At 37.0% G+C, this 23,603-nt stretch overlaps 3 protein-coding genes and 1 long non-coding RNA gene across 5 annotated transcripts; 2 read left to right on the top strand and 2 right to left on the bottom strand.

The window, feature by feature from the left end:
* Nucleotides 1-192: 192 nt before the first annotated feature.
* On the bottom strand, nt 193-4,364 carry LOC119985852 (probable beta-1,4-xylosyltransferase IRX10L). The gene is made up of 5 exons (XM_038830294.1): nt 4,035-4,364; nt 3,771-3,946; nt 1,739-2,127; nt 1,295-1,536; nt 193-972 (listed from the first exon to the last, which is right to left on the bottom strand). Exons 2-5 carry the CDS (start codon nt 3,877-3,879, stop codon nt 459-461), a joined length of 1,254 nt encoding a protein of 417 aa, XP_038686222.1. The 5' UTR covers nt 3,880-3,946; nt 4,035-4,364; the 3' UTR covers nt 193-458.
* Nucleotides 4,365-6,591: 2,227 nt separating this feature from the next.
* LOC119985261 lies at nt 6,592-10,022 on the bottom strand. Of its 2 annotated transcripts, XR_005465074.1 has the most exons (4): nt 9,850-10,022; nt 9,006-9,166; nt 8,060-8,185; nt 6,592-6,680 (listed from the first exon to the last, which is right to left on the bottom strand). It is a non-coding gene; the product is annotated as an uncharacterized LOC119985261 (long non-coding RNA). The 2 variants fall into 2 exon arrangements; XR_005465073.1 differs by lacking the exon at nt 6,592-6,680 and having other exon boundaries at nt 7,080-8,185.
* LOC119985260 (phosphatidylinositol transfer protein 3-like) lies at nt 6,674-9,186 on the top strand. Its single transcript, XM_038829500.1, has 6 exons — nt 6,674-7,086; nt 8,102-8,363; nt 8,464-8,500; nt 8,584-8,689; nt 8,774-8,884; nt 9,046-9,186. The coding sequence occupies exons 1-6, from the start codon at nt 6,895-6,897 to the stop codon at nt 9,160-9,162; spliced, it is 825 nt and encodes a 274-aa protein (XP_038685428.1). The 5' UTR covers nt 6,674-6,894; the 3' UTR covers nt 9,163-9,186.
* Nucleotides 10,023-14,399: 4,377 nt separating the features above from the next.
* LOC119986286 (floricaula/leafy homolog) lies at nt 14,400-15,828 on the top strand. The gene is made up of 3 exons (XM_038830864.1): nt 14,400-14,835; nt 14,909-15,261; nt 15,345-15,828. Exons 1-3 carry the CDS (start codon nt 14,400-14,402, stop codon nt 15,708-15,710), a joined length of 1,155 nt encoding a protein of 384 aa, XP_038686792.1. The 3' UTR covers nt 15,711-15,828.
* The last annotated feature ends 7,775 nt before the right edge of the window (nt 15,829-23,603 follow it).

The following is a 23,603-nucleotide window of genomic DNA, read 5'->3' as shown; positions in this document are numbered from 1 at the left end:
TGAATACTGTCGATGGAGCTGCTCACCTGAATACTATCGACCATCGGCTTTATAGACCGATGGGCCACCTGACGAGGACCCTGAATTGCAGCAATCGTCGTTTCGGAGTCGTCTTCCACAGCAAGCTGCGCCACCATCTTCTCACCATTGAAATAGATCAGTCGCCATTAAAACATCAGAACTCCCAAAACAGATCAGAACATAGCTTTCAGCAATGATGCAGTAAGCCAAATGAGTTAAAAAACACAGAATCAGTGCATTTCAACAATAAGACTTCTTACTTCAGCTGAGGTGAAGTGCATCAAATAGCCCGCAAACCTAAAGCTACAGAAAGGCGATCTATAATCTTTAACATATTTTGGCTAGAATCAAAGTTTACATGTTTGATTGACATTGGCACCTCCCTTACACTGACATTCTGCAGGATTGATTGTTCCAATTGGGTGTTGTTGCAGCTGCTACCAAGGTTTGAGGTCCCCGACCGGCCCTGCAGTCCAGTTCAAGACCTTATCTCCAGGTTTCAAGTAAACACTATTGTCATGCGGCAATTTTCTAGCGAGTCCATTCAGAACTTGATGGAAAGCATCTCCTGGCCGAGCCGGTTGTGGGAACAACATGGCCTGTTTCATGGAGGGGTTGGCAAGCAATCTCTGCTTTCTCAATATTGTCTCTGGAGGAATCGATGTGAGTACGGTGTCCAAGTTGGGAACATCCTTCTCATCCACATAAACACCAATTTCTTCCCATGGGATGGCATCAGCAAAAGGTAAAACAATGTCGTCTGCTATAATCACGGGGATACAACCAAAAATCACTGCTTCAACCAATCTTGGACTCCAAGGGGCCCAGCCAAGCGGACACAAACAAAACACAGCTCTTTGCATGTCCTCGTAGTATGTTGTCGGGTGTTCCGTGGAGATGTCAAAAAGAGGATTGTCCTTGAAGTTCTCCCACACTGCAGCTCGTGCTCCTCTGTTCAATAGTAAAAGCAAAGTTGGAGTCATGTTCAGGCTTACAGGAAGTGTAGTGAATTAAAAGCAATGGGAAATCTTTTTTCGCTTTAAGAGAAGTCTACTCGATTTATTTTTCCTTTTGTTCTAGTACTTGCACAAATGGATCAGAGAATCTTATTCACAAGGCTCAACGTCTATTTATCAGCATGCCGTGAGTTTAAACCTTCAAATGCAACTAAACAAAAAACCAGGTCTCCATTATCTAATCACACATTCCCAAATAAAAAAAAAGGAAGGAAAAAAAACCCGATTCGTTAAAGTATAAGCTTCGTGAGAAATACCTTGCATAATAACCACCTTCTGGATCATTCCCCACATCATAAAACAATCCTCTGAAGTAAACAAAGATGGACCTAGGGGTTTTTTCGGGAATTAGGTGGGTTTGCATTTTCTGTGGAGGAGCATAAGGAGGAATGGTAATTGATCCTTCTTTCAAGCAAACGTGATTCCGCTGTCCAAAAGTCTGAACCAAAGTAGCACGTTGAAGCATATGAAGAATCCCTCTCTCAATAGCCTTCTCTTCCTGTGAGAGTGTTTGTGGATAAAGAACCGTCAAGTCAGAGCTCAAGAACAGTAAGCGCTTACTAGAATCAAACAAATTAACGACGATACATGTATATTCAGCTAAAGTAAGAAAATTTCAAAACCTACTAACACCAGAAAACAAGTCAAAAAGTTTCTTTGCAGAACTTAGGGAGGGAACATGGAAACACAAAGTTACTTACTTGATAATGGAAGCAAGCACCAAAGTCATGGGGCGTTACAAAAAAGTGATCAGCCCCTTCCGTGCGATTCCAATAAGGCCAGTTTGAAGAGATAAGCTGAATTGCACTTCTCATCATTCTAGGTGATTTAAAAGGTAAAGGGAGGCCATTTGGTGTCAGGTCACAAGTAGTGTATACAGGGGTATAAAACCAATCAGCTTCCTCAGGATTGAGGGTTCGAACAGGGCTAGACAAGAGAAATCGATGCATAAAGATCTCGGCAGCAAACATATGGGTGAGGCATCTCGAGTCCTTTTGCAGGATCTTCTTGTTGTATTTGCTTGGCAATTCGTACACAAAAACTTTCAGCCTTCCCACTGGATCATCTTCCAAGACATCACCAGCACTTCCTACATTTTGAATGACAGAAGCATACTTGAACATTTCGTGCATTAACATCCACACCAAGAGAGAGTTGAATAGCTTTAAACCATTGAACACCATAGAAAACACAAATTAGAGTTTTTAGATACAAATGCATAGCTCCCAAGCTGATTTTTCTATTCCTGATTCTTACTTTGACCATGGACAATACATACAACACAAACAAACAATGGAAAATTGCTTCAAACAGCTCATTACTTTAAATCGCTTAAGAAGCTGTATGAAATTTCAACAATACAACTGTTTCAATTCCTTTGCTTTTCACATAAGCAACAGAATTGGCCATGAATCCACCAATACTACTTCAGATTCCTTAACCACCGACTTAGTTGCTATCAACTAGGTCGAAATCCTAGATCTCAACCAAATGAGGCAACTCATTTGTGTTTACTTCCAACATATTATTACCTTTCCCCTGGAAAATGATTTTGATTTATCTACAAATACAGGAATAATACTTCCCTTACAAGCAGATCCCTAGGTGGAAAAGAATAACAGAGTTTTTGAAAAACGTTTAACCATGGAATAAAAAGATACAGGGTTCCAGTAACACATTTATAGTTCATATTTACATTTATAGTTCACATTCTTTACCAAAGAGAATATGATGAAGTTATTTCCACAGTCATTCATCTGCCTAATCTACACCTATTACATTTAAAGAAATGCCTGACCAGAGAGGACAGATCATAAACCACCAGAAGGCCAACTACAAAAAACAATAGCATCTGATTTCTTTTTCTTTACTTCTCCAGAGCCAAATTTTTATTGTTCAAAATGTCACAGGCACTGGTGTTTACATAAATTTACTATGATTTCCATACATTAATTCCCCCTTATCAATGTTTTAGAACTTTATTCAGTTGTTCTTTGTCCAAATTATAACTAAAATGGCCAGCAACCAATTAAAAGAAAAACCATTAATTCTTTCCCCAACTTGATATTACGCCAACTACAAACCGTTCTACATTCCCCCAGTGCACCTCCTTAGTTGATAACAGCTTCAAACTTCAACCAATATCCACCTGCTATTAATTTACGCCAACTACAATCCGTCCTACATTCCCCCTGTGCACCTCCTTAGTTGATAACAGCTTCAAACTTCAACCAATATCCACCTGCCCCCATTGACCCACAAAGTGCCACCATTTTGATAACAGCACTTTCCAACCATCTTGATTTACAACATTTACTACTCATTGAGCCTTCACTTCCATTGGATGAACCAAAGTAGGGCATTGCCATTCAAACAGTCCCGAGATTCAATCTTCAACAAGATAGGAGCTACTAACGGTGCCTTAAAAAAATGCGCTTTGAGGAATTTTCACTTTGAAATAACAACTGATAAAAAAAGGTTAGCCAACTCAACAATAGAACAAATGTCTAACTGAGCTGTTCATTCAAAGGCCATTAAGAATCGCTCGAAACTAAACCCTATACAAGAGAAACCCCAAAGATCCCACGAATCAAACCCCTAGTTTCAATCGAAACTATTCATACACGAGTCATTCGACAGTAACTGAACTCCAAAGATCGAATTGTACCAGATAGTAACATAAAACATCACAAACCCACAAAAAAGTGAACGCTTCATCAAAAGAAATCTGACCTGAAATTCTCTCAGTAGGTTGACTCCGACCCAGCTTAAAAGCATCAATCCTTGTAACAAAGACAGCAAAGCAGAGAAGCCCGACAAAAACCCACTTCCAAACCTTCATTTCCACGGCTAAAAAACGGTTGACTTGTTCCAACGACAGAGCAAATTATCGAAATCTAGCAAAGAATCTGCAAAAAAGAGCATTCAAAGTGAATGTAAGAGGATTTTAGATATAGGACCAGGAAAAATTAGAAGCAGTTGAGACAGAATTCTTACAAGCAAAAGAAATATGGGGGTTGTTTGGGTCTGCTTTTCCATGAGTTTTGACGGAGAAGTCCAAGCAAATTTGCCTCAAGAGACAGGGAAATGCCCTCAAGATTCTTGAAAAATATTAAATTCCATTACTTCATAAAATATATTGGGGGGATTCTGAGGAGCTGTTGCTTTTGTAATCTCGAAATCAAGTTTGATGGGAAATCAATCTCATCACCAAATTCCAGCTATGTTGCTCGATCGACCTTCAACTTTTTCTATTTGTTTATACGCTCGGTGGACTGCATCACCCCAGAGAGGTTATTTGGTGCCGCCACTGGTATTGACTAGGCATTCATTCGGTTGACCTCTATGGTTATATCATAAATGATTAACCATATTTAGACACGGATAATTACTTCTTCGCCAAACATGGAGTAATTTATTACCTAATCTTCTAGATTAATTGAAATTTTGGCACGTGCTATTCTAGTCAGATCGAACTGAATTATGCTTATATGCTGATTAAAATGATAACATATATGTTATATGCTGTCTGAAATATTAGTAGTATTTGATTCAATTTAAGCTTGTAGTATATATATTGTTTAAAATGTTGGAACAAATTACGTGTAGAGTTATTATACATTTTGTCTTAAAATCAATAATTAAAAAAATCAATGAATTTTTATTTAAAGAATAATTAAATTATTAGCTAATTTAAAATTTAAAGAATAATTAATATGTAAAATAATACATTTACTAATCAAATAATTATTAATTAGCAATTTTCATTTAAATATTTATATGAAAATTTTATTAGAGGGTATATTTTTAGTGGTTCAATAATAATGGGAGAATAGTTGAGGGAACAAAAATGAAATTGCTCTAAAATGGTCCTCTCAACCACCATTTTGAAATTGTTCCAAAATTGTTATTTTATTGTACTCAAGATGGTGGTAGCAAAATGAGTATTTGACTATTTGATACCAACTATATGCTATTCTAAATTGTATGCCTTTATTGGGCAGTAACAACTAACAAAATAGAGAATAGGAGTTAACCTGGTTGGTCAGGTTGTCTGCCCAGGACCTTGAGCTCCAGGGTTCTATTCTCACCAGGGGGGTTTGGGATTTGGGTAGTTTTCCATACGCAGTGGTGGCCTTCATGCCCCTCGGGCATGGCTTAGCGTGTGTGTGGCATGTGGGACTTTAAAAAAAAAAAAAAAAACAACTAGCAACATAGGGTCAAGGCCCAAACAAAGGAAGTTGGTGTAATGAGGAAAGGCCCAACAACAGTCCAAGTTATAGAAATAAATATTGGGCCCAAGAAAGGAAAGTCCAGCTCACCAACATCTTACTTCTAGTTATCCACCGACAGAAATTTTACATTAGAACGATTTTGCTCCATTTTTTTTTTATTTCACTCCGATTTAATTATATTTTGGTAGGTAAAATTGTGCAATTTTACCATTTAAGACGCGAATTTAATTACCTTATCAGCGACTTGCATAAAACCAGGTGGGGGAGACATTTGAAAGAATTTCTTGCTTTCTATTCATGCATCATATAACGCCCGCATTGATTTAAGATTGAAAATTTGATTGGATACAATCGAATTTGAAGGTTTTTGTCTCATAAATTATAAGGTTTCTATCATACAGTTAGGGTTTCCAGAACAAAAAATCATTGGTTAAATTAGTTATTTCATCATCTTAGCACATGTACGTGAGAGATCATATATTCTAACACTCACTTTGATGCAATGTGAAGTTATTTTCACACTGAGTTTCGATCCAAAACTTAATAAACCCATGTGATTTGTGGATATTACATGTAACCCTTGAGCTTATCATTGGAGTGGAATCCAATCGAGTGTGGACTGTGTTTTCGATGGATTCCCTCATCACAAAAACGATTAGCGTTTTCAGTGGGGCAGTCTATCTTCAATTCAAATTACTTCAAGATAGTAAAGTTGAAAGTAATTAATCGAAGTATGGGTAGCTCAGCCATCAATTATTAATTATGATGATGCTGCTTTACCATTACCGTGTTTGGCAATTGGCATTTCACAAAAATGGACAAACACTCCCACGTGGCCACAAACTCCCCCCCAAAACTGTCTAGAAAGAAGCATGTGATGTAATAGATATGGTTGGGAAGTCAAGTGGGAAATAAATGAGAATCCTCTCTCATCAATATTTACCTAAACAATCCTTTACATCATGAACATATAATGATAAAACAAAATGATTCCAAAAACTACATAAATGTGACACCTCACATTATAAATTTTGTACCTACCATATTCAATATTATTGTCCCTTAACGGGGCCATGTATAGTTTTTTTTTATATATATATATATATAGAATAATTCTCCTATGTGAACCAAAAGTGTGAACCAATTTTGTGAACCTACATTTCAACCATAGATGTGATGGGTCCCACAGAAAATTTATGGTCCCCACTTTTGTTTTGTTTTATTACAACCATTGGATTTAAAGTTCACAAACTTGGTTTACACTTTTGGTTCACATAAGAAAATTCCTAATATAGAATAAATTATATATTGATGAGGTCAGACAAGATGTAGTTGAACATCCAGATTGAGCGATTCAACGGAAACCAACTTTAGGTAGTGATCAACACCAACATGGCACTATTCCAAACTATAAACATAAATGAATATGGTGTTTATCAAAAAAAAAAAAAAAAAAACATATATGAATATGGTGTACTGCTTATAGTAACAGAACCATAATATGATTCTCGGCTAAACACAGTACGCTTAAAATTAGACCAGTCTCATCAAATCAGTCGTCTTATTAAATCAGTTGAGATATATATATATATATATATGTATGTCAACACTTGCAGGTGCGTATGAAGAGAAGGCAAAACCAATTAGTGGAGAAAGCACAGAGAGCGAGTGACAACATGGATTCGCAAGAAACAAAGGTAAAAGAAGAGGCTGGACACCAAGAAGATGACATGAAAAGCAATTTTAATGAAACAGAGAAGACCAAATTATGCCTCATGAGAGCCTTTGCTGAAAGGCAGGACCCCTCTTCCAAGGTGCCTTTCATCTCCTTTGTCTCTCTATATCTAATCTATTCTATTCTCTCTATAAACATACTTTTCATGTTTGATTCACTGTACGGGGTTTTGGAAACATTTTGAAACCTAGCACGCCAGTACTCTCTGATGATCATTGTGATCTATGCCATCAATTTTCATGATATGGTATGCAGTTTCATTCACTCTTCTTTGAGCTTTTAGGTAGTTTAAATGTCAACAAAAAAAATTGTTTAAACCTCTTAGCGCATGTGCGTGGGAGGTCACGGGTTCTAACACCCACCCTGATGCAATTTGGCGTTACTTCCGCACTACGTTTCATCCTAGGACTTAACCAGCCCATGTGATTTGCCGGTATTGCATGTGGCCCATGGATTTACCATTGGGATGGAATCCGGTGGACTGTGTTTTCGGTGGATTCCCTCATCACCAAAAAAATAGTTTAATGTCGTTTAGGTTTTTTGATGAATGGGGAGAAGAAGATGGACAACACAAGAAAAATGTTTTCCATTACTTATCCCATGGTTGGAGAGGCACATGGATAGTGTGTACCTACAAATCCAATCATATGCACTCTATCACATAAAGGCAACCTTAACTGGCTTGAAGAAGACTTGACTTCAAAACCATTCAATGCAAGCCAATACGCCTATTGTGTAGTTCAACAATTTAATGCATGAACTAACTGTTATATAGGAACCTATCTTGTTCCATTCGCATATTGATTCTAACCTGTATTATGCTAATTTGACACCAATTTTCAAAGGAGAAGAAAACACTAAATGGGTAGTCTACCCTAGTCTATTCACATACTAAGCCAATTTTAAGTTCTTGTTCAATTTGAATCTCCTCTTTTTATATCTATGCTTATCAATTCGAAACTATTCAACACTGCTAATAAGGCTTTAAAAAAAGAATCAAAGATACCATGTTTCAACTTCACTGTACAAAGAGTAAAATAAACTGAACGTACCTTTTGCTCATGCTATACTATGGGAGTGAACTCGACGAGCAGGAAGTGGATGATCTGACAATTAGAAGATTTCTACGTGCTCGAGACTTGAATGTAGAGAAAGCTTCTGCAATGTTCCTCAAGTACCTGAAATGGAGGCAAACATTTGTTCCAAACAATACCATTTCTATCACAGAAGTCCCAAACGAAATTGCACAGAACAAGATGTTTATGCAAGGGTTGGACAAGCAAGGAAGGCCAATAGCCATTGTATTCGGAGCGAGACATTTTCAAAACAAGATAGGGGGTGCAGATGAATTCAAGCGTAAGTTATTTTCTGATTCTAAGTTCATACACAGATCTTACTAAATTATATTTCAATTGTTGATATTCCCCCTCAGAAAGGTTACCACTTGCATGTACAGGTTTTGTAGTGTATGGCCTTGACAAATTATGTTCAAGGTAATTCTTTTCTACTCAATTAGTTGTATCCTTAAAACTTTTTTCATGGCTGAGGACTACATTTGAAGTTATCTCTGTGTTAGGATCCCACCAGGACAGGAAAAGTTTGTTGTCATTGGAGACCTTAAAGGCTGGGGATATTCAAACAGTGACATTCGTGGATACCTTGCAGCACTAACCACTTTGCAGGTCTGATGTTCAAATTTCAAAAGCGTATTTGTCAAAAAAAAAGTAAAAAAAAATAGAGACTTATGTTTAACTTAACAATGGCAGGACTACTATCCAGAGAGACTTGGAAAGCTGTTTTTCGTGCATGTACCAAGCATATTTATGACGGCATGGAAAATTATTTACCCCTTTATAGACAGCAATACCAAGAAGAAGGTTCATCCTTGAATTCATCTAATTATTTATGTTTTCTGCTGAATAAGACTGATGGAAAGTAAAAGGAATTGTTTATACTGTCAATGTGCAGCATTAGTTTAAAAAAAAAAGTATGAGCTACCTCAAAGTGGTCAATTAGTCTTCACATCTTTTTCTTGCAGATCATTTTTGTTGAGAACAAAAGGCTAACATCAACCCTGCTTGAAGATATTGACCAAAGCCAGCTTCCAGAGATATATGGGGGCAAACTGCCAGTGGTTCCAATCCATGAGTGCTAATCAACTACACCAGAGAGTTAGAATGTTATTATATATTGCCAAAACAATGCATATTTAATCTCATAATATAAAATTTTAGTAAATTATTTGTTCTCCCCTTAACCCCTAGCACACAATTACTCACAAGCACAACTATGGTGGATAAATGAAAAAAAGTGAATGTAAGAGAACATATCACATGAAACTGTTTGTTGTCCCCAGAAAATCCATAAGGTTTTTACAATGAGCAGTTAAAGTTACAATGAACAGAATATGAAGAACAAGTAAATGCTGGATATATTTAGGAAATAAGCTTTTCTCTATCATTAAACCATGCAGGCATGCACCCACAAAGCACGATGGAGAAAGAAACTGAGAATCCAACTTAGAAACCAAAACATATTAGATAATCCCAAGCAAGACAATGAATGATAGCATTTCTCTGTAACCAACAGACCAATTTTTAAATTTTGCACAAACAAAACTGAAATAATTTGTCATCGCCTCAACTTTCTGCATTGTAATACAAACCCTAAATTAAAATTTGGCTTGCAAACTGCAAGTGCCAAAATCCATGTTCAGACAAATAAACCAGACAATCAAGTTAGTAAACAGAATACCCAAGCAATCAAAAGAAATTATAGTAACCAGATTCTGATTGAATTCTACAAAGCCATAAGAGGAATTTGGGGAGGGGTGGTAGGGTACCTCTTACATCGCCTGAATTTGCAGGAACCGGGAGAGAATCTTGGGAAACTGGGAACGGATGCATCTGATTATTGGGACGGCGGGTTTTGAAGAAGCCAGCCTCTTCGCCGCTAGTCTTTGGCGCTTTGCATTCTTTTGCTAATTTGCTCCCCTCTTCCCGGTTTTCACCAGGCACTGTCTGTCTTCTATTATGAAACAGGGAATGAAAATCGCAGGAATCGTTAATGGGCTGGGCCGAATTTTGGCCTCACCTTGTAAACTACAAACCACGGCATCGTAGCCCATTCAAATAAAATTGTTTGGGCTATATCTGGGCTTACTTGTGTCACGTGGTTTTAGGGACTCCCTTTTTTGCGATTTCAGAAAGCTGAAGCCAATAAAGTATATAGGCTTGTAGGGGCAGCAGAACATTCAATAACTCCAAATCTATTCAGGAAAATTACATTATTCGAAATAATTTTTTTATTTTTGTATTCCTATATCAGCCATTATTGGCCTAAATTTTAAACAAAGCAGAATAGAAATATTAAGGGAAAATAAAAGTAAAGGAAGAAAAAAAGAATTTCTTTTAGAAAAAAAAATGTTTTTTTTATTACAAGGAAGGGGATAGAAAGACTCAAACTCTCTACGAAATTTATGTATAAATTTCGTCCTCGTGGTTTACATATAAGACAAATTAAGTAAAAGGAAAAGTACTGTTCAAGCAGGAGCCAGTCTGCGGGGCTGAAACAGTAGCTTTGCATCATAGACATACGTGTCATCATTCTATTAGTCCTTGAGAAGTACTGCTCTGTTGACCGTACTACCTCAAACGGAGATAAAGGTCTCAATCTCATCACAGTATTTTTTTTCAGGAACTCTGATCTCTTTCTTAGAATCGGGGAACTCCGGCGGATTCGCGAAATCAATCAAAACGAGGATGATCATTTATCAGGCCCTCTCATATGAAGACACGCGTCATGTAGTCAAGGAAGAAGATGATGGAGCAGGGAACACTTGATTGTTGCACCACAATCTAAGGTACTGTGATGTTTATTGTTTCAAGTACAAAGAGATGGCCTTTATTCAGGCTTAGGCAACTGATTCAGCAGAAACACACCTGATGTTTTTCTGTACTTGCACTGTGCTGCGTTTTGGCATTGCAAAGGAACAGTATTACTTTAATGATTTTCTATCATGACAAGCAATACTTGACTGGGATGACTGTGTTGCCCCTTCAAAGCTTGCCTTTAATGAAAAGTGTACAGGTTTTCTGTCACTGTGGCCTTTGTTTAGAGGTTCATCTGTACTCCTCTCTTGGCTTCATTTGGATCTGAAGGTAGGAAGGAGATCAATCGCTATATTCGAAGTACCCTGCTGACTGCTTAGTTTGTGATTTCTCAACATCAACCATAACAATATTAGCTTCACTCGTTTGAGAAAATAGTATTTTGAACTCTTTTAACTTTCATTCCCCACTCGTGAGTGAGGTGGTAAAATTTTGTCCGGTTTTGATGATTGAATTTTTCTGATTCAGATTAAATCAAGTTTTGACAAAAATTATATGTCTGAAATTCGGATCCAAGCACAAAAATTTTGTCCGGTTTAAAACCGAGTTTTGATCCAAACACATATGATGACGTCAAAAATAGGTCCGACCCTACTAGACGAATCAGTTAGTCAGACCAAGTTCTTTCTTCCTGATCGGTTACCTTCCTTTCTGCACAATAAGCAAACGTAAGCTTCGGTAGGGCCCCAAGGGTGTGCTCGGGGGACCTCTCCGACGCTCAAGTCAGTACGGTACTAAACTTGGGAGGATGGATTTGAGTGCAGGAGTTAGGATCTTTACCTGATGGCAGAGGTTCCCCTTTTATATGAGCTTGAAGTGTTTGAGTTGTAGTAAGAGTCAGACTCTCTCTCATTGGCTTTCCAGAGGGTTTCTTGAAGGGTAAATTCCATCCGTATCACTCTCCCAAAGGGAGTTGGACTCTGTTGAGGGTTGGTGTCCTATTGGGACTCTTCATTGTATGACTTGGTATATACCTACTTCGGTCATGTAAGGACATTACCAAGGCAACACTTCAGCGTGATAGAAGCTAGGTCAGATTCATTGATTTCAGTATATAATTTTTAGAGGAACCGAAGTGGGTACTTCGGTTATGGCCGAAGTGTACCTTTCGGCTCTCCCTTCATCCGAGCCCGCTGGCACTTCAGTTGTCACGTGTCCTAGTTTTATTGGTGGGGTAATTTTGGTATTATCAACATAAATTTTGTTTGATTTACTTGTTCAGACCCTAATCCGAATTAGGTTTTTGTTTAATTTATTTTGTCAATTAAGTACGTCTGAAATCCAATCCGAATTAAAGTCCGTACAAATAAATATTTCGTAATAATTATCAAATTCAGCTTATCATTGTATTGAAATTTGCTTTTAGGTTATGCCTGAACGTTTAGTTTTTATAGGTTTTTAAGTTGCAGATGTGGAAAATTGGATTGGCTCCTCAATCGATCGATTATTTGGGTGCTTGATTTTGCTAGGTCAAACTAAAAATTAAGATATAGTTGTTTTGTTCTCACACAATAGAAAACGTGAGTTTTGGAATCCACAAAGTATACCTTTGTGACACGAAAAAACTTCAGCTTCGTAACGAATAAAGCTATGGAGATTGGTGAAGCAAACAATTAAGCATGAATATGTTGTAAAAATTAAAATACAAAAACAAAAGGCTTTAGGGTAGGAAGCGAGGGATGAGAGCATATCAGTTCTTCAAAGCTCTAAGAGCACCCACAGTGGCTCTTGTATATCCATACTGTTCGCTATTTTAGAGGACCATTTGTAAAAAAAGTTGAAAAAACTGCTCCTCTAAAATGACGGAATACTTAAGCGGATCTACAGTAGTCCGCTTGATTAGCTACATGTTTTTTATTAATTAAATAATGAAATGGGCCCACAGCTTTATCCAATTATCACATGAATTACTCTTTTATTTTATTTCTACATTGATTCGCTTGATGACAATATATTACATACAATTTTATTTCTTTATTTTCTTTAATTTAGTTTGTGCTCAAATAATAATTAAATCATGAAATCAATTGATAATTAAATATGATACTCATTTGATATATAATTATAAACACACAAATAAATAACAACTTTTTATTAGAATACAATGAAAATAGTACAAACTACGATTCACTATAAATATTCCATAAATGCTCGATAAGATCACTTTGGAACTGAGAATGAACTTGTCTATCTCTGATTTGAAATGTTGATCTATGAAATCCTGAAGTTCATATGCATGTCATATCCATAGATCATATGATGCAACGGCTTCTAAAATAATTGTTGGTTCATGACAATGTCCAATGTACATACCTTACCATGCAGTCAAACAATTCTTCAACTTCCAATGCATACAATCTATACTTCCTAGCATCCCAGGAAATCCACGAGTTTGATATATGACCGTTGGAATTTTGAGTGTTGAGAATATAGCCGTTCGAGTAAACTTTTAGACTAAATTGAAAAAATCAAAATTTCTCGTAAAATATATATTTAATGTATTATTTTATTTTAAAAATGATATTGTCAAAAATATATTTGTTATTGTATAATGTAATTGATAAAAATTAAACATAAAAGATTTTAAAAGTGATTGGTGAAATGAATATTTTAAGTTATAGAAGATGGTTTAGAGGAGCTGCTGTGTAGTGCTGTTGAATTGTGATTCTGTAAAACTGTAAAATGACTCATTTTATTGTATTTTAGAGACTCTGTTAAGAGGAGCTGTTGTGGATGCTCTAACTCAGCAGTGAATTTCCTTAATGGATGTAGACCAGGCAAACCAACCGAAGTTTAGAAGCCATGGCGCAAGAAGAAAGTCAAGGAAACATTATCTGTCACTTGCAGATCCGTTATTGTATAAACCCAGATCACAATTTTACATAATGGTTTCTATCCAGTCCCCAATCCAAATGGTTAAAAACCCCACACCACCTAAACCCGACATAATAGTATTCACATGTAACAGATAAATAAAACCTCGTCTTATCAACTGATACGAAACACGACTGTATAGACTTCTAATCATTTACTGCATACGTGGCTCTATCTGACTGGGCAAATGTACCCTCAATGAAATTACCCTACACTGGTTCGATTTCAACTGTCAAGTTTCAACACAACAGCCAAACCATTCTGTTGGTTTCCCGATGAAATCACAGATCAGTCATGCAAGGGCAGTTTTGGTATCGTACCCTAAACACTTGTCTCTATTCCAAAATGATAAAAATATCATCCATTCATATTTCAATTATCTTAACTGTTGAGTTTGACGCATGAAGATTTACTGAAACTCATGAACTCTAGCATATCCTACATGATATACATAAAATCTTATGCGTAGAATTCAACTCCTTAACTGGGATACCAACTGTTGGCATCTGTGTATCATAAGTGGTCTCTATATTAGTATTAGGTAAGACCTGAGTTATATGATAAACAGTAAAGAGTTAGTCATCCACTCATCTCCACAAAGCAGCGGAAAAGAGAGGCAAATTAAGAGATGGATCCTGAAGCATTTACAGCAAGCTTGTTCAAATGGGACCCACGAGGGATGGTTCAACCGGCCAACCGCCTAATGGAAGCCGCGGTGCCACCACCACCGCTTCAGGTAGCGGCGGCGTACGGTTTGCGGCCACGGGAGTTGGGTGGTCTAGAGGACCTGTTTCAGGCATACGGGATCAGATACTACACGGCAGCGAAGATTGCGGAGCTAGGGTTCACGGTGAGCACGCTTTTGAACATGAAGGACGAGGAGCTCGACGAGATGATGAACAGCCTATCACATATGGCCAGGTGGGACCTTCTCGTTGGGGAGAGGTACGGTATCAAAGCCGCTGTAAGAGCTGAAAGAAGAAGACTTGATGAAGAATGCTCTCGAAGACGTCAGTTTCTTTCCTCTGACACTACCAATACCCTCGACGCTCTCTCTCAAGAAGGTTTCCAAAACAAATCTTCATAGCGATAGTTATTTTCAGAACGACATCTTATTGACTCGTTATTTTTTCACAGGCTTGTCGGAGGAGCCGGTGCAGCAAGACAAGGAGGCCGCTGGGAGCGGCGGAGTGGGGACATGGGAAATGATGGCGGCGGTGGGGGACAGGAAGAAGCAGCAGCGGAGACGGAAAGGTCAGAAGAAAGTGGTTGATGTTGATGCCGATGACGACAACGACGAGGATGACGAAAACGGTGGTGGGTCCGAGCGACAGAGGGAGCATCCTTTCATTGTGACAGAGCCTGGTGAAGTGGCACGTGGCAAGAAGAACGGCCTCGATTACCTCTTCCATCTATACGAGCAGTGCCGGGATTTCTTGATTCAGGTCCAGAACATCGCCAAGGATCGCGGCGAAAAATGCCCCACTAAGGTAAAACGGACCCATAATTAACAAATCTCCGCCGTCCATAGCATCAAGCGAACGATTGGGCTTATTTAGGGCTTTTTTTACAGGTAACGAACCAGGTTTTCAGGTACGCGAAGAAGGCCGGAGCGAACTACATAAACAAGCCCAAAATGCGACACTACGTGCACTGCTACGCACTTCACTGCCTGGACGAGGAATCATCGAATGCGCTTAGGAGAGCGTTCAAGGACAGAGGAGAGAACGTTGGGGCATGGAGACAGGCCTGCTATAAGCCTCTGGTGGCTATAGCCGCGACGCAAGGGTGGGACATTGATGCCATTTTTAATGCACATCCTCGTCTTTCGATTTGGTACGTTCCGACCAAGCTTCGTCAACTTTGTCATGCCGAACGCAACTGTGCCTCGGCTTCTACCTCTATATCTGGCGGTGGCGATCCCCTGCAGCATTATTAGGACATGATTTTCCATATAATGCAATGTTGTTTTGTATTAGGGTACGTTATTGTTCGAATTACATTGATTTTAGTAGGTGATATATGCTGCAATATATGTATCTAAAGGGGTATGTGTTCTCTCTTTAAAAACATCTATTAATGCCTTTAGATTTAGGATGTGGGTGTGGAAATTTCTGCAGTTAATATCTCTAATTTTTCAGTGCAACAAAGATCGTATTTAAATTTTGAAGTGCACGTGTGGATAGAAGTCCTAGATTGCTTAAGGAATGAATGAATCAAAGGGTTAATTGTCATGATGTATCCATAAATTGGTGAAAAATTTGAGTTCAAAATAGTATCCTAACGTGTAGCTAATCACTTAAGGATGGCTTGCTCAAATATTCGAATAAGATGAGCGACATTTGAATTTTTTTGAAATTACATTTACAAGTGTGATGAGGGTTAATACTCAATAACAGACCCCCGAAGCACTTAGCATTTTTTATGATGGCAAAGTGACTGGACAGAAAGTAGACTAAGAAGAGAACAAGAAGCTTTTGGTTATAATATGATGGTGAAATTGATTGTGGTAATTCGTTGTAAATACGGGAGGTTATAAGTTCAACTCACACATCTAGCATGGAGCGGGTTTGATTGACGTTTTGAGTTTAGAGCTGACCAAACTATCCGATTACACTCGATTAAAAAAAAGAATAGACTAAGAGAGCACTATCCATATGATATCCAGTCAATTTAAAATCCGAAAACCAATCCTATAGGGTTTGGAAACGGTTTTGGTTTTGATTTTCAAACCCTTTACGGTTTAGGGTTGGGTTTGATTTTTGATGTAGGGTTTAGGGTACCCAAACCGTTTAATTTAAAAAGTGAATTATAGTAATAATATTATAAATTATCTATGTAAAGATATATTATTTGGATGCTAAATTTTAACATGATCAAGCATATTAAATAAAATTATAGATTATACATTCACACTATAACAACATGATAAGTCATATTATTTTTTAGGAAATTGAATTATACATTTATAGAAAAATAAAAAAAATTTACAAGTTAAATGGTAAACGGGTACCCGATGATAAATGAGTATGGAACGGTTCCGGTTTTGAAAATTTAAACTGTTTTAGTATTGGGGATCTTAAATAAAAACGGTTTTGATATTCATTAATTGGAAGAGTACCTAATCGATTGTCATTCTGATTATACTGTTCTCTATTAACAAGGAAAAAAAGGTCCACCTACCCACCCAACGCCGTTCGTATAAGCTGTGGGCTTGGTGTCATGTTGTGGGCATTCTACGCCCTTCATTTGTGCCCACATACCGATACTATGTCAGCGGCCCAGACAATTTTATGTGCGGGACCCACACAAAATGCCGTGTTTTTTTTGAAAACGTTTGCATTTGGATTTTGGAAAAGCCGCGAACAAATCTGAAATCGCGCCAACAATTCTCCATTTGGTGGAAGAGAGGGTTTCGTGTTTTGGTCTCTACTTCAAATTCAAATCCAAACGCCTCTAATAAGAGCTGGCATTCATATCATACCCGATTGCAAGGTCAATCACCGGTTTCGTATCCAGAATAACGATGGTAAGCTCTGTGTATGATGATAAGTGAATCGTTTGGGCAGTTGTTCTGATTGCATTTAACCCTTTGATGCTCCGATTGGTTGGAATAAATTCTTATTGAATTTTTTTTATATGTATCCATTAGGTTTTTCAATTGTGAATTTTGTTTCGTTGTGTTTACCAGCTGTAATTGCATTCTTAGTGATTCTTAGATTTTAGGTTCCAGTAATTAGGTTGCTTTCAATTTTTGGAGATGATGCGGCTGAATTGTGGATGACGCTTGAGGAAAATTGCATTCTGATTATATGTTAATCTTGTTGCAACTATCATCGTGATCTTGAAGTTCATTTCGATTAAAAAAAAGAATTCGAAAAGAAAAACGTCTTATTATTTGCAAGAATGAGATCATTAAAACTGATACGGTATTATATCTATATGTATTCCCTTGAGATTCATTTTATTGAGAGAATCCTGGTGTTCATTGAATTGAATTAGTTGGATCTGAGGAAACAATCTAAATGGTTGTGAAGTACCATGATAAACACAAGGATTTTTTGCCCAAGGAAGTCTTCATCTTAAGGCTTAAGCTACTTGAATTTTATGGTATAAATATGTATGCAGTGTTTGAGTACCCTACAATGGATTTCTGGTTTTTATTCTTACTTTTCTTTTCGTATTTGAACAAAAGAGCATGCAGGCGAACATGTGGCTAGTGGTAGTATTGCAGGGTTGTAAGCTAAAGGTAACATATTCAATTTCTGAAATAGTCTTTCCTAGACTCCACGGTCCACATATTATTTCTACTTACATCCTACCTATTCTCGACCTAGCCCAATGCGGGACTCTTGTGCACGTGAGTTGTTTATCCATTTGAACAAGAGAGCATAGCCTTTTTCCTCATCCAGAAGTTGGTAATTTTGTTGTAGCATGCCTTGATAGTATGGATGCATTAATGCCATTTGCCAACGGTTTCCTCATCTATTTTCCGAGCTGCAATATTTTAATTTCTCTAGCAATTCTTTGTTTCCTTTATATGTCCGAAAGGGTAAAGGGAAATAGTTACTCTTAGTCAAATCTAGTTTATATTGGAGTTTGGATAATGCTGGGAAAGTTTTATACTGCTAGATTAGCCCTACATCTCAGTCTCCTATAATTTCTAGGGATAACATGCTACTCTGGCTCCTTATGTGTTAAGGACATTAAGACTTGTCATCTTCGTTCTTTAGAATGATTTTTAAAGATATATCTATAGAATTGAAAGTGTGGCCTAGTGGTGGAGTTGCAGTGGTGCAACCTAAAGGTCACAGGTTTAATTATTGGAAATAATCTCTATCTCTCCATATATTATGTGGGGTTAAGGTCTGTGTACATTATGTATGTCCCCGATTTGGCCCACTGCGGGATCCTTGTACATCTTGCCTCTCTACATATTATGTGGGGGTAAGGTCTGTCTACATCCTTTTTTATGGATATATGATATATCTATGATTTGATATTTTTGCTGCCACAAAATATTGTTATGCTGGTACAGGATATTGGTCAACCAAGATATTTTGTGTCTGGAAAGTGGAAACTGATATCCTGGAAGATTCATCAACAAATGTAGTCTGCTCTACATCTTATTTTATTTCGTTTGTTTGAACAAGCGTAAAAAATGCTCTTGATGGGATCTTGAATATGGGAAAGGGCACTTGTACAAGCACTTACATATTTACATGTATGGTTTTCTGTCTTTCTATCATAATTCCTGATTGGAAACCATTTTTGATTTGGGGTTGTGAACCTCTACGAGTCATTAAGTCTACACTTGTTCTTTTCTAACTGGTAATTTCAAGTGGGTCTATTGACCAGTGCCGCAGAGAGCACTGTTGAACCATACAGGAGCTGGATCATACACCATTGAGAAGTGAAGTACTGCATATGTAATTATTTTTATAAGTTAGTTGTAGCTTCATTAGGTGATGAGCAGTTGATAAATGTGTTTCTATGTTTCATGTTATGTTATTCCATCGCTCACTTGGCTTTCGAGAATTGTCTTTCTACATGAAGTTGGTTCCAGTTAGTAATTACTGTTGTCAAATAAGAAAGGAAAACAGTTCCGTGTATCAGGAGAGCTAGTAATATCTTGGTTAAAACAGAGGCAAAGCAGATTTTTGGATGTCACTTAGCATTCAACATGGGAGGAGATTTTGCGGCTATTGCTGCCATTTTACTACATTTTTATATATTTACAATTTTCTGATGGGATCCTAATAACATGAATTGAATAATGTTTTTTTTAATGCTGAAATATGATAAATTTTTTGAACAGAAAGCCAAGAGTGGCTTAGAAGCTATTTTCCAGAAGAAATCTTTGAAGATCATAGTATCATCATAAAACTCCAAAAGGTCATCTTCACTTCCCTCCTATTTATTTCGCTATCATGCAGGGTGCATGTTGCTGCATTTATATATATATTATATGATTTTCTTATTAAAATTAATTATTTGAATGGGAGAACATAGCTGGATTTATGTTTCAGCATGATGCGTGCTTACATGCTAAATCTTACAGCATTGTGTTTAGAGCATGACTCTTCATGGGTGCACATGGTCTGCTATGGAAAAGGATCATTTTTAGTGTTACTTATACTGTTTCATGTTATTTGCTTTCTTTGAAAGCCATTAAAGCCCATGCCCATAATTTTTCGGCTGATTGCTCGTATGAGCACAGAAACATTAATTCAAGCTGTGAATTTCAAATTTGGATTTCTAGTTGTTGATATAAGTTGTAGTTATCAAAAATCGTGTGGCCCCGCTAGGTCATATAACGACAAATCCAAACTGGACTACCCAAGTCCACGAGTCTAACTAATACAGTTAGGCCCACGCTAGGGCCTCGAAGGCTGTGCATGAGCCTCAGATTGGGCCTAACTGTATTGGTTAGGCCCGTGGACTTGGGTAGTCCAGCTTGGGTTTGTCGTTATATTACCTAATGGGGTCACACGATTTTTGGTAACTACACGTGTCTAGGGGTGCTAATATTTTTGCGGTAGAGTTGTGAATTATGAATTAGAATAGCAATTGTTTGAGCAATGGATGATCGGAACAGGAGGCACTGCCTTGTGATGCATGTTTTTCAAGCACAGTCCATTTGTGATACTCTGCAAAGGTATAAAGCCTCTGTTACAATGTTTTACATATTAAGAGGGTCAAGGTTTTCTGCTGTTACCACATTTTCGTTGTACTTGATGCTTATGTTGAATTCATAGTTAGAATCATTAGTTCCCCTGTTTATTATATATGCGGATGGATCTTAGTTTGATCCTTTTGGGCACCCTATTTTAACCCCACGTTTTTTTTTTTTTTTCGTTCTTGAGATAATATGGTGAGGTCGAATTAGTTTTACTTTGGGTTGATATGAGGATGATGAAATGTTGTGTAGTAATAGGTAGAAGGTGTGAGATTAATTCTTGGTGATGTGTTGATGTCCATGTGAGAGCTTTTGGGGCATATAGAACACTGAAATGTCAATCTACCTTCCATGGTTAGTGGTCATTCAGTGTTTTTGGAATAGAAAACTGAACTGCCTAATGATTGCACTTTACAAACATTTGATATCGGATTGTTCGCTGAAGTGGTAAACTTGATAAGAAATAGGAGGCCATGAGTTCAAGTCTCATGGGTGATTTGTTGCTCAACCTAATATAAGTAAATGTCTCATTGTGTTATCTTCTAACAAACAACATTTGTTCAAGGTCGTTACCTTTTGGTAAGATATTAGAGAGAATAAAGACCGCATTTATTGGTTTATGTGCTAGAAAGCCTTCATGTTGGTTTCAGTAGGTGGAGTTAAACACGTTTTTTGGTATCTGCTTTTCTTCAACTCAAAGTAATTTTAGGTGCACACGTGTTATAAAGTTGGTGACGATGTGGAGATTTGTTTTACTCGTGGGGACAAGTTATAAGGTAAGATGAGGATTGTCTTGTCAGTGGAATAAAAAGTATGAAACAATGGGTATTAGGTTTAACTATAGTTGGACTAATAAGCCAAAAGAATCGACTGAAGTGGAGTCGGCATACAGAAAATCCCATAATTCCCATAGAAGCCGAAAAGTTTGAAATGGGGAACCGACAGTGCAGTGTTTGGGATAGGGATTCTTGCCCTAGTGGCCTTGTCCTACCCATAATTGCATTCATCCCTTTCTTTCTTCGCTTCACACATTTCCTACCGTGTGGACTGGGACTGGGACTGGGACTAGACTATGGAACTTTTGATTTGGGTAACGCCACTCGTATAACTAGTAATGATAGAGATTTGTTAGAAATCACACCTTAAAAAAAAATATGAGAGTTCCATTTAATTTATAAGTAGTGTTCAATTACTCAAATACTTGGTGGTCTTTTTAGGGACAACTCACATGAATCTTTGGTCCAATGTGGGATCATACTTCAAGTGTTGTTAGGCCTAACATTTATCCTCTACTCATTCTTCAAATTATTATATGATATTGGAGCATCTGCTTGATCCTTAGGATTTCCATCCGATGGCATTTGGGTCACATGTGAGCCTTTCGGATATGGACCACCTACGAGGTGAGGAGTAGCATATGATGAACTCTAACCCGTCTAGTTCATTTATTGGTCTTACATAACCGAGCCTATAAGTGCGAGGGATTGTTGGGAAAAATGTGAGAGTTGCATTCAGTTTATAAGTGATGTTCAACCCTCAAACACTTGATAGTCTTTTTAGATATTACTCCAAAATAAAGTTAGATTCAATGCGCGAAATGTAACTTATTTCTTACATGGATTACTATAGAACATCTGACCCACTGATTAAGAAAAACAAATTATTGTGACCCAATGAAAAGTAAGCCACTCGTGATTCAAACTTGGTGTGTTTATTTGAATTGTCAATTATCTTTGTCAACTGCAAACTTCACACATAAGCGTGTGAGATGTGAATAAATGATTGCTTCTTGAACCTTAGCACTAGAAGCAAGTAGTAACTCTCAGGTTTTTCTTTCTTGTATGCCACATTAATTTATTTTTTCTAATGATAGAATGGCAGCAAGAAAAATGAAAATTTTTTGTTCAATTGAAGAAAAAAAAATAATACTAGACTTAAATTTTGTCATGTAGTTAGTATTTGTTCGTTAAAGAATCTGTAAACTAAATAACAATGACATTTTATATTTATTTTAGAAAATCTGTGCTCTGGCTCGTCGGAATCTGAAAAGATTATTGAAAAAAGGAGGAATTGAGAATGTTAGGTTACTTTCCATTGGGGACTTTGTATCTTTAAATGGTTGGTTACCCATTAATTTAGTTAGATTATTCCAAGTATACTCTCTAAAGTTATTTAATTCCTTCTTCTTCTTCTTTGTAGGAACCCAAAGCCAAAAAGTTGAAACGCAAGTCCTAATAATAATAATAAAGTAGTTAATTGTTGAAAATTTAATTATATCTCTTTTCCCTTATTAATTATACAAGGCAAGCAAAGCAATGTTATAGATATATATATATCTATCATATTTGTGTTTAGTCAAAGTCAAACTAAAACTCCTAGTAGTCTTTAAAAAAATCCCAAGTGGACTGAGAAAGATGGGGACAGAATTTTGAATTGATAGCTACTGTTTGTACAACGTCAATCTCATATTTGTCAAGAATTAATAAAAAAATAAAAAATAGTCAGTCTCATTAATTGGATGGTCAAATGCCAAGAAAAAGATTATTTTAGCATCAAAATGGTGAGAACCAAACCTTTTTTAAAAAAAAAAGACATTGTGAACGCAGTCAAATAATGGAAAGCTATATGATTGAATTTCTTTTTTAATAAAGTGTGAGAGCCGAAATGACATGAGTTCTCTGCTCAAATTAAGGCAATGTAAAAAGGATTGGAGATCCTTACCAACCGGCCCATCAAAATATACTGTTAGATTTGATATTCGATCTCGATGAATTCAATTTAATTTTTGTTTTGAATAAAAATACACTGTTAGATTCGTCATGCTAAATATTATATATTTATGTTGTGTTTTTTTTAAAACACAATCAAAAGCATACAACGACCGACTCATCCCATGTTTATTTTCTGCCCATTTCAGCCGAATTTGGTGACTCTTATAAACAATAAAATTGCACTCCAATTTGATGCTTTTCATACCTACCTATCCCTGCGAGTTCATATATCATAAACATTTTCGACTTTTATATATATATATGCACTTGGGAATATATATTATAGCAGAGACTCATCGATATCAGTCATCATATTATGCCAAAATAAGTAGGTTAGATTTGGATTTCCGTGGCATTAATTCTCGCTCGAAGATGTTGAAAA

This window comes from Tripterygium wilfordii, chromosome 19 (genome assembly GCF_013401445.1).
Source record: "Tripterygium wilfordii isolate XIE 37 chromosome 19, ASM1340144v1, whole genome shotgun sequence".
NCBI classification, from domain to species: Eukaryota; Viridiplantae; Streptophyta; class Magnoliopsida; order Celastrales; family Celastraceae; genus Tripterygium; species Tripterygium wilfordii.
The sequence above is the reverse complement of the archived record's forward strand: the minus strand, read 5'-3'. Positions and strand labels throughout refer to the sequence as shown.

Coding starts and splice junctions, on each gene's coding strand:
- LOC119985852 (XM_038830294.1), bottom strand. CDS start 3,879: ATGAAGGTTTGGAAGTGGGTTTTTGTCGGGCTTCTCTGCTTTGCTGTC. Junction 1,537..1,738: donor GTGCTTGCTTCCATTATCAA/GTAAGTAACTTT, acceptor ACACTCTCACAG/GAAGAGAAGGCTATTGAGAG. Junction 973..1,294: donor GAAGGTGGTTATTATGCAAG/GTATTTCTCACG, acceptor ACTATTGAACAG/AGGAGCACGAGCTGCAGTGT.
- LOC119985260 (XM_038829500.1), top strand. CDS start 6,895: ATGAAGAGAAGGCAAAACCAATTAGTGGAGAAAGCACAGAGAGCGAGT. Junction 8,501..8,583: donor CTTGACAAATTATGTTCAAG/GTAATTCTTTTC, acceptor TCTCTGTGTTAG/GATCCCACCAGGACAGGAAA. Junction 8,690..8,773: donor CAGCACTAACCACTTTGCAG/GTCTGATGTTCA, acceptor TAACAATGGCAG/GACTACTATCCAGAGAGACT.
- LOC119986286 (XM_038830864.1), top strand. CDS start 14,400: ATGGATCCTGAAGCATTTACAGCAAGCTTGTTCAAATGGGACCCACGA. Junction 14,836..14,908: donor CGACGCTCTCTCTCAAGAAG/GTTTCCAAAACA, acceptor ATTTTTTCACAG/GCTTGTCGGAGGAGCCGGTG. Junction 15,262..15,344: donor GCGAAAAATGCCCCACTAAG/GTAAAACGGACC, acceptor CTTTTTTTACAG/GTAACGAACCAGGTTTTCAG.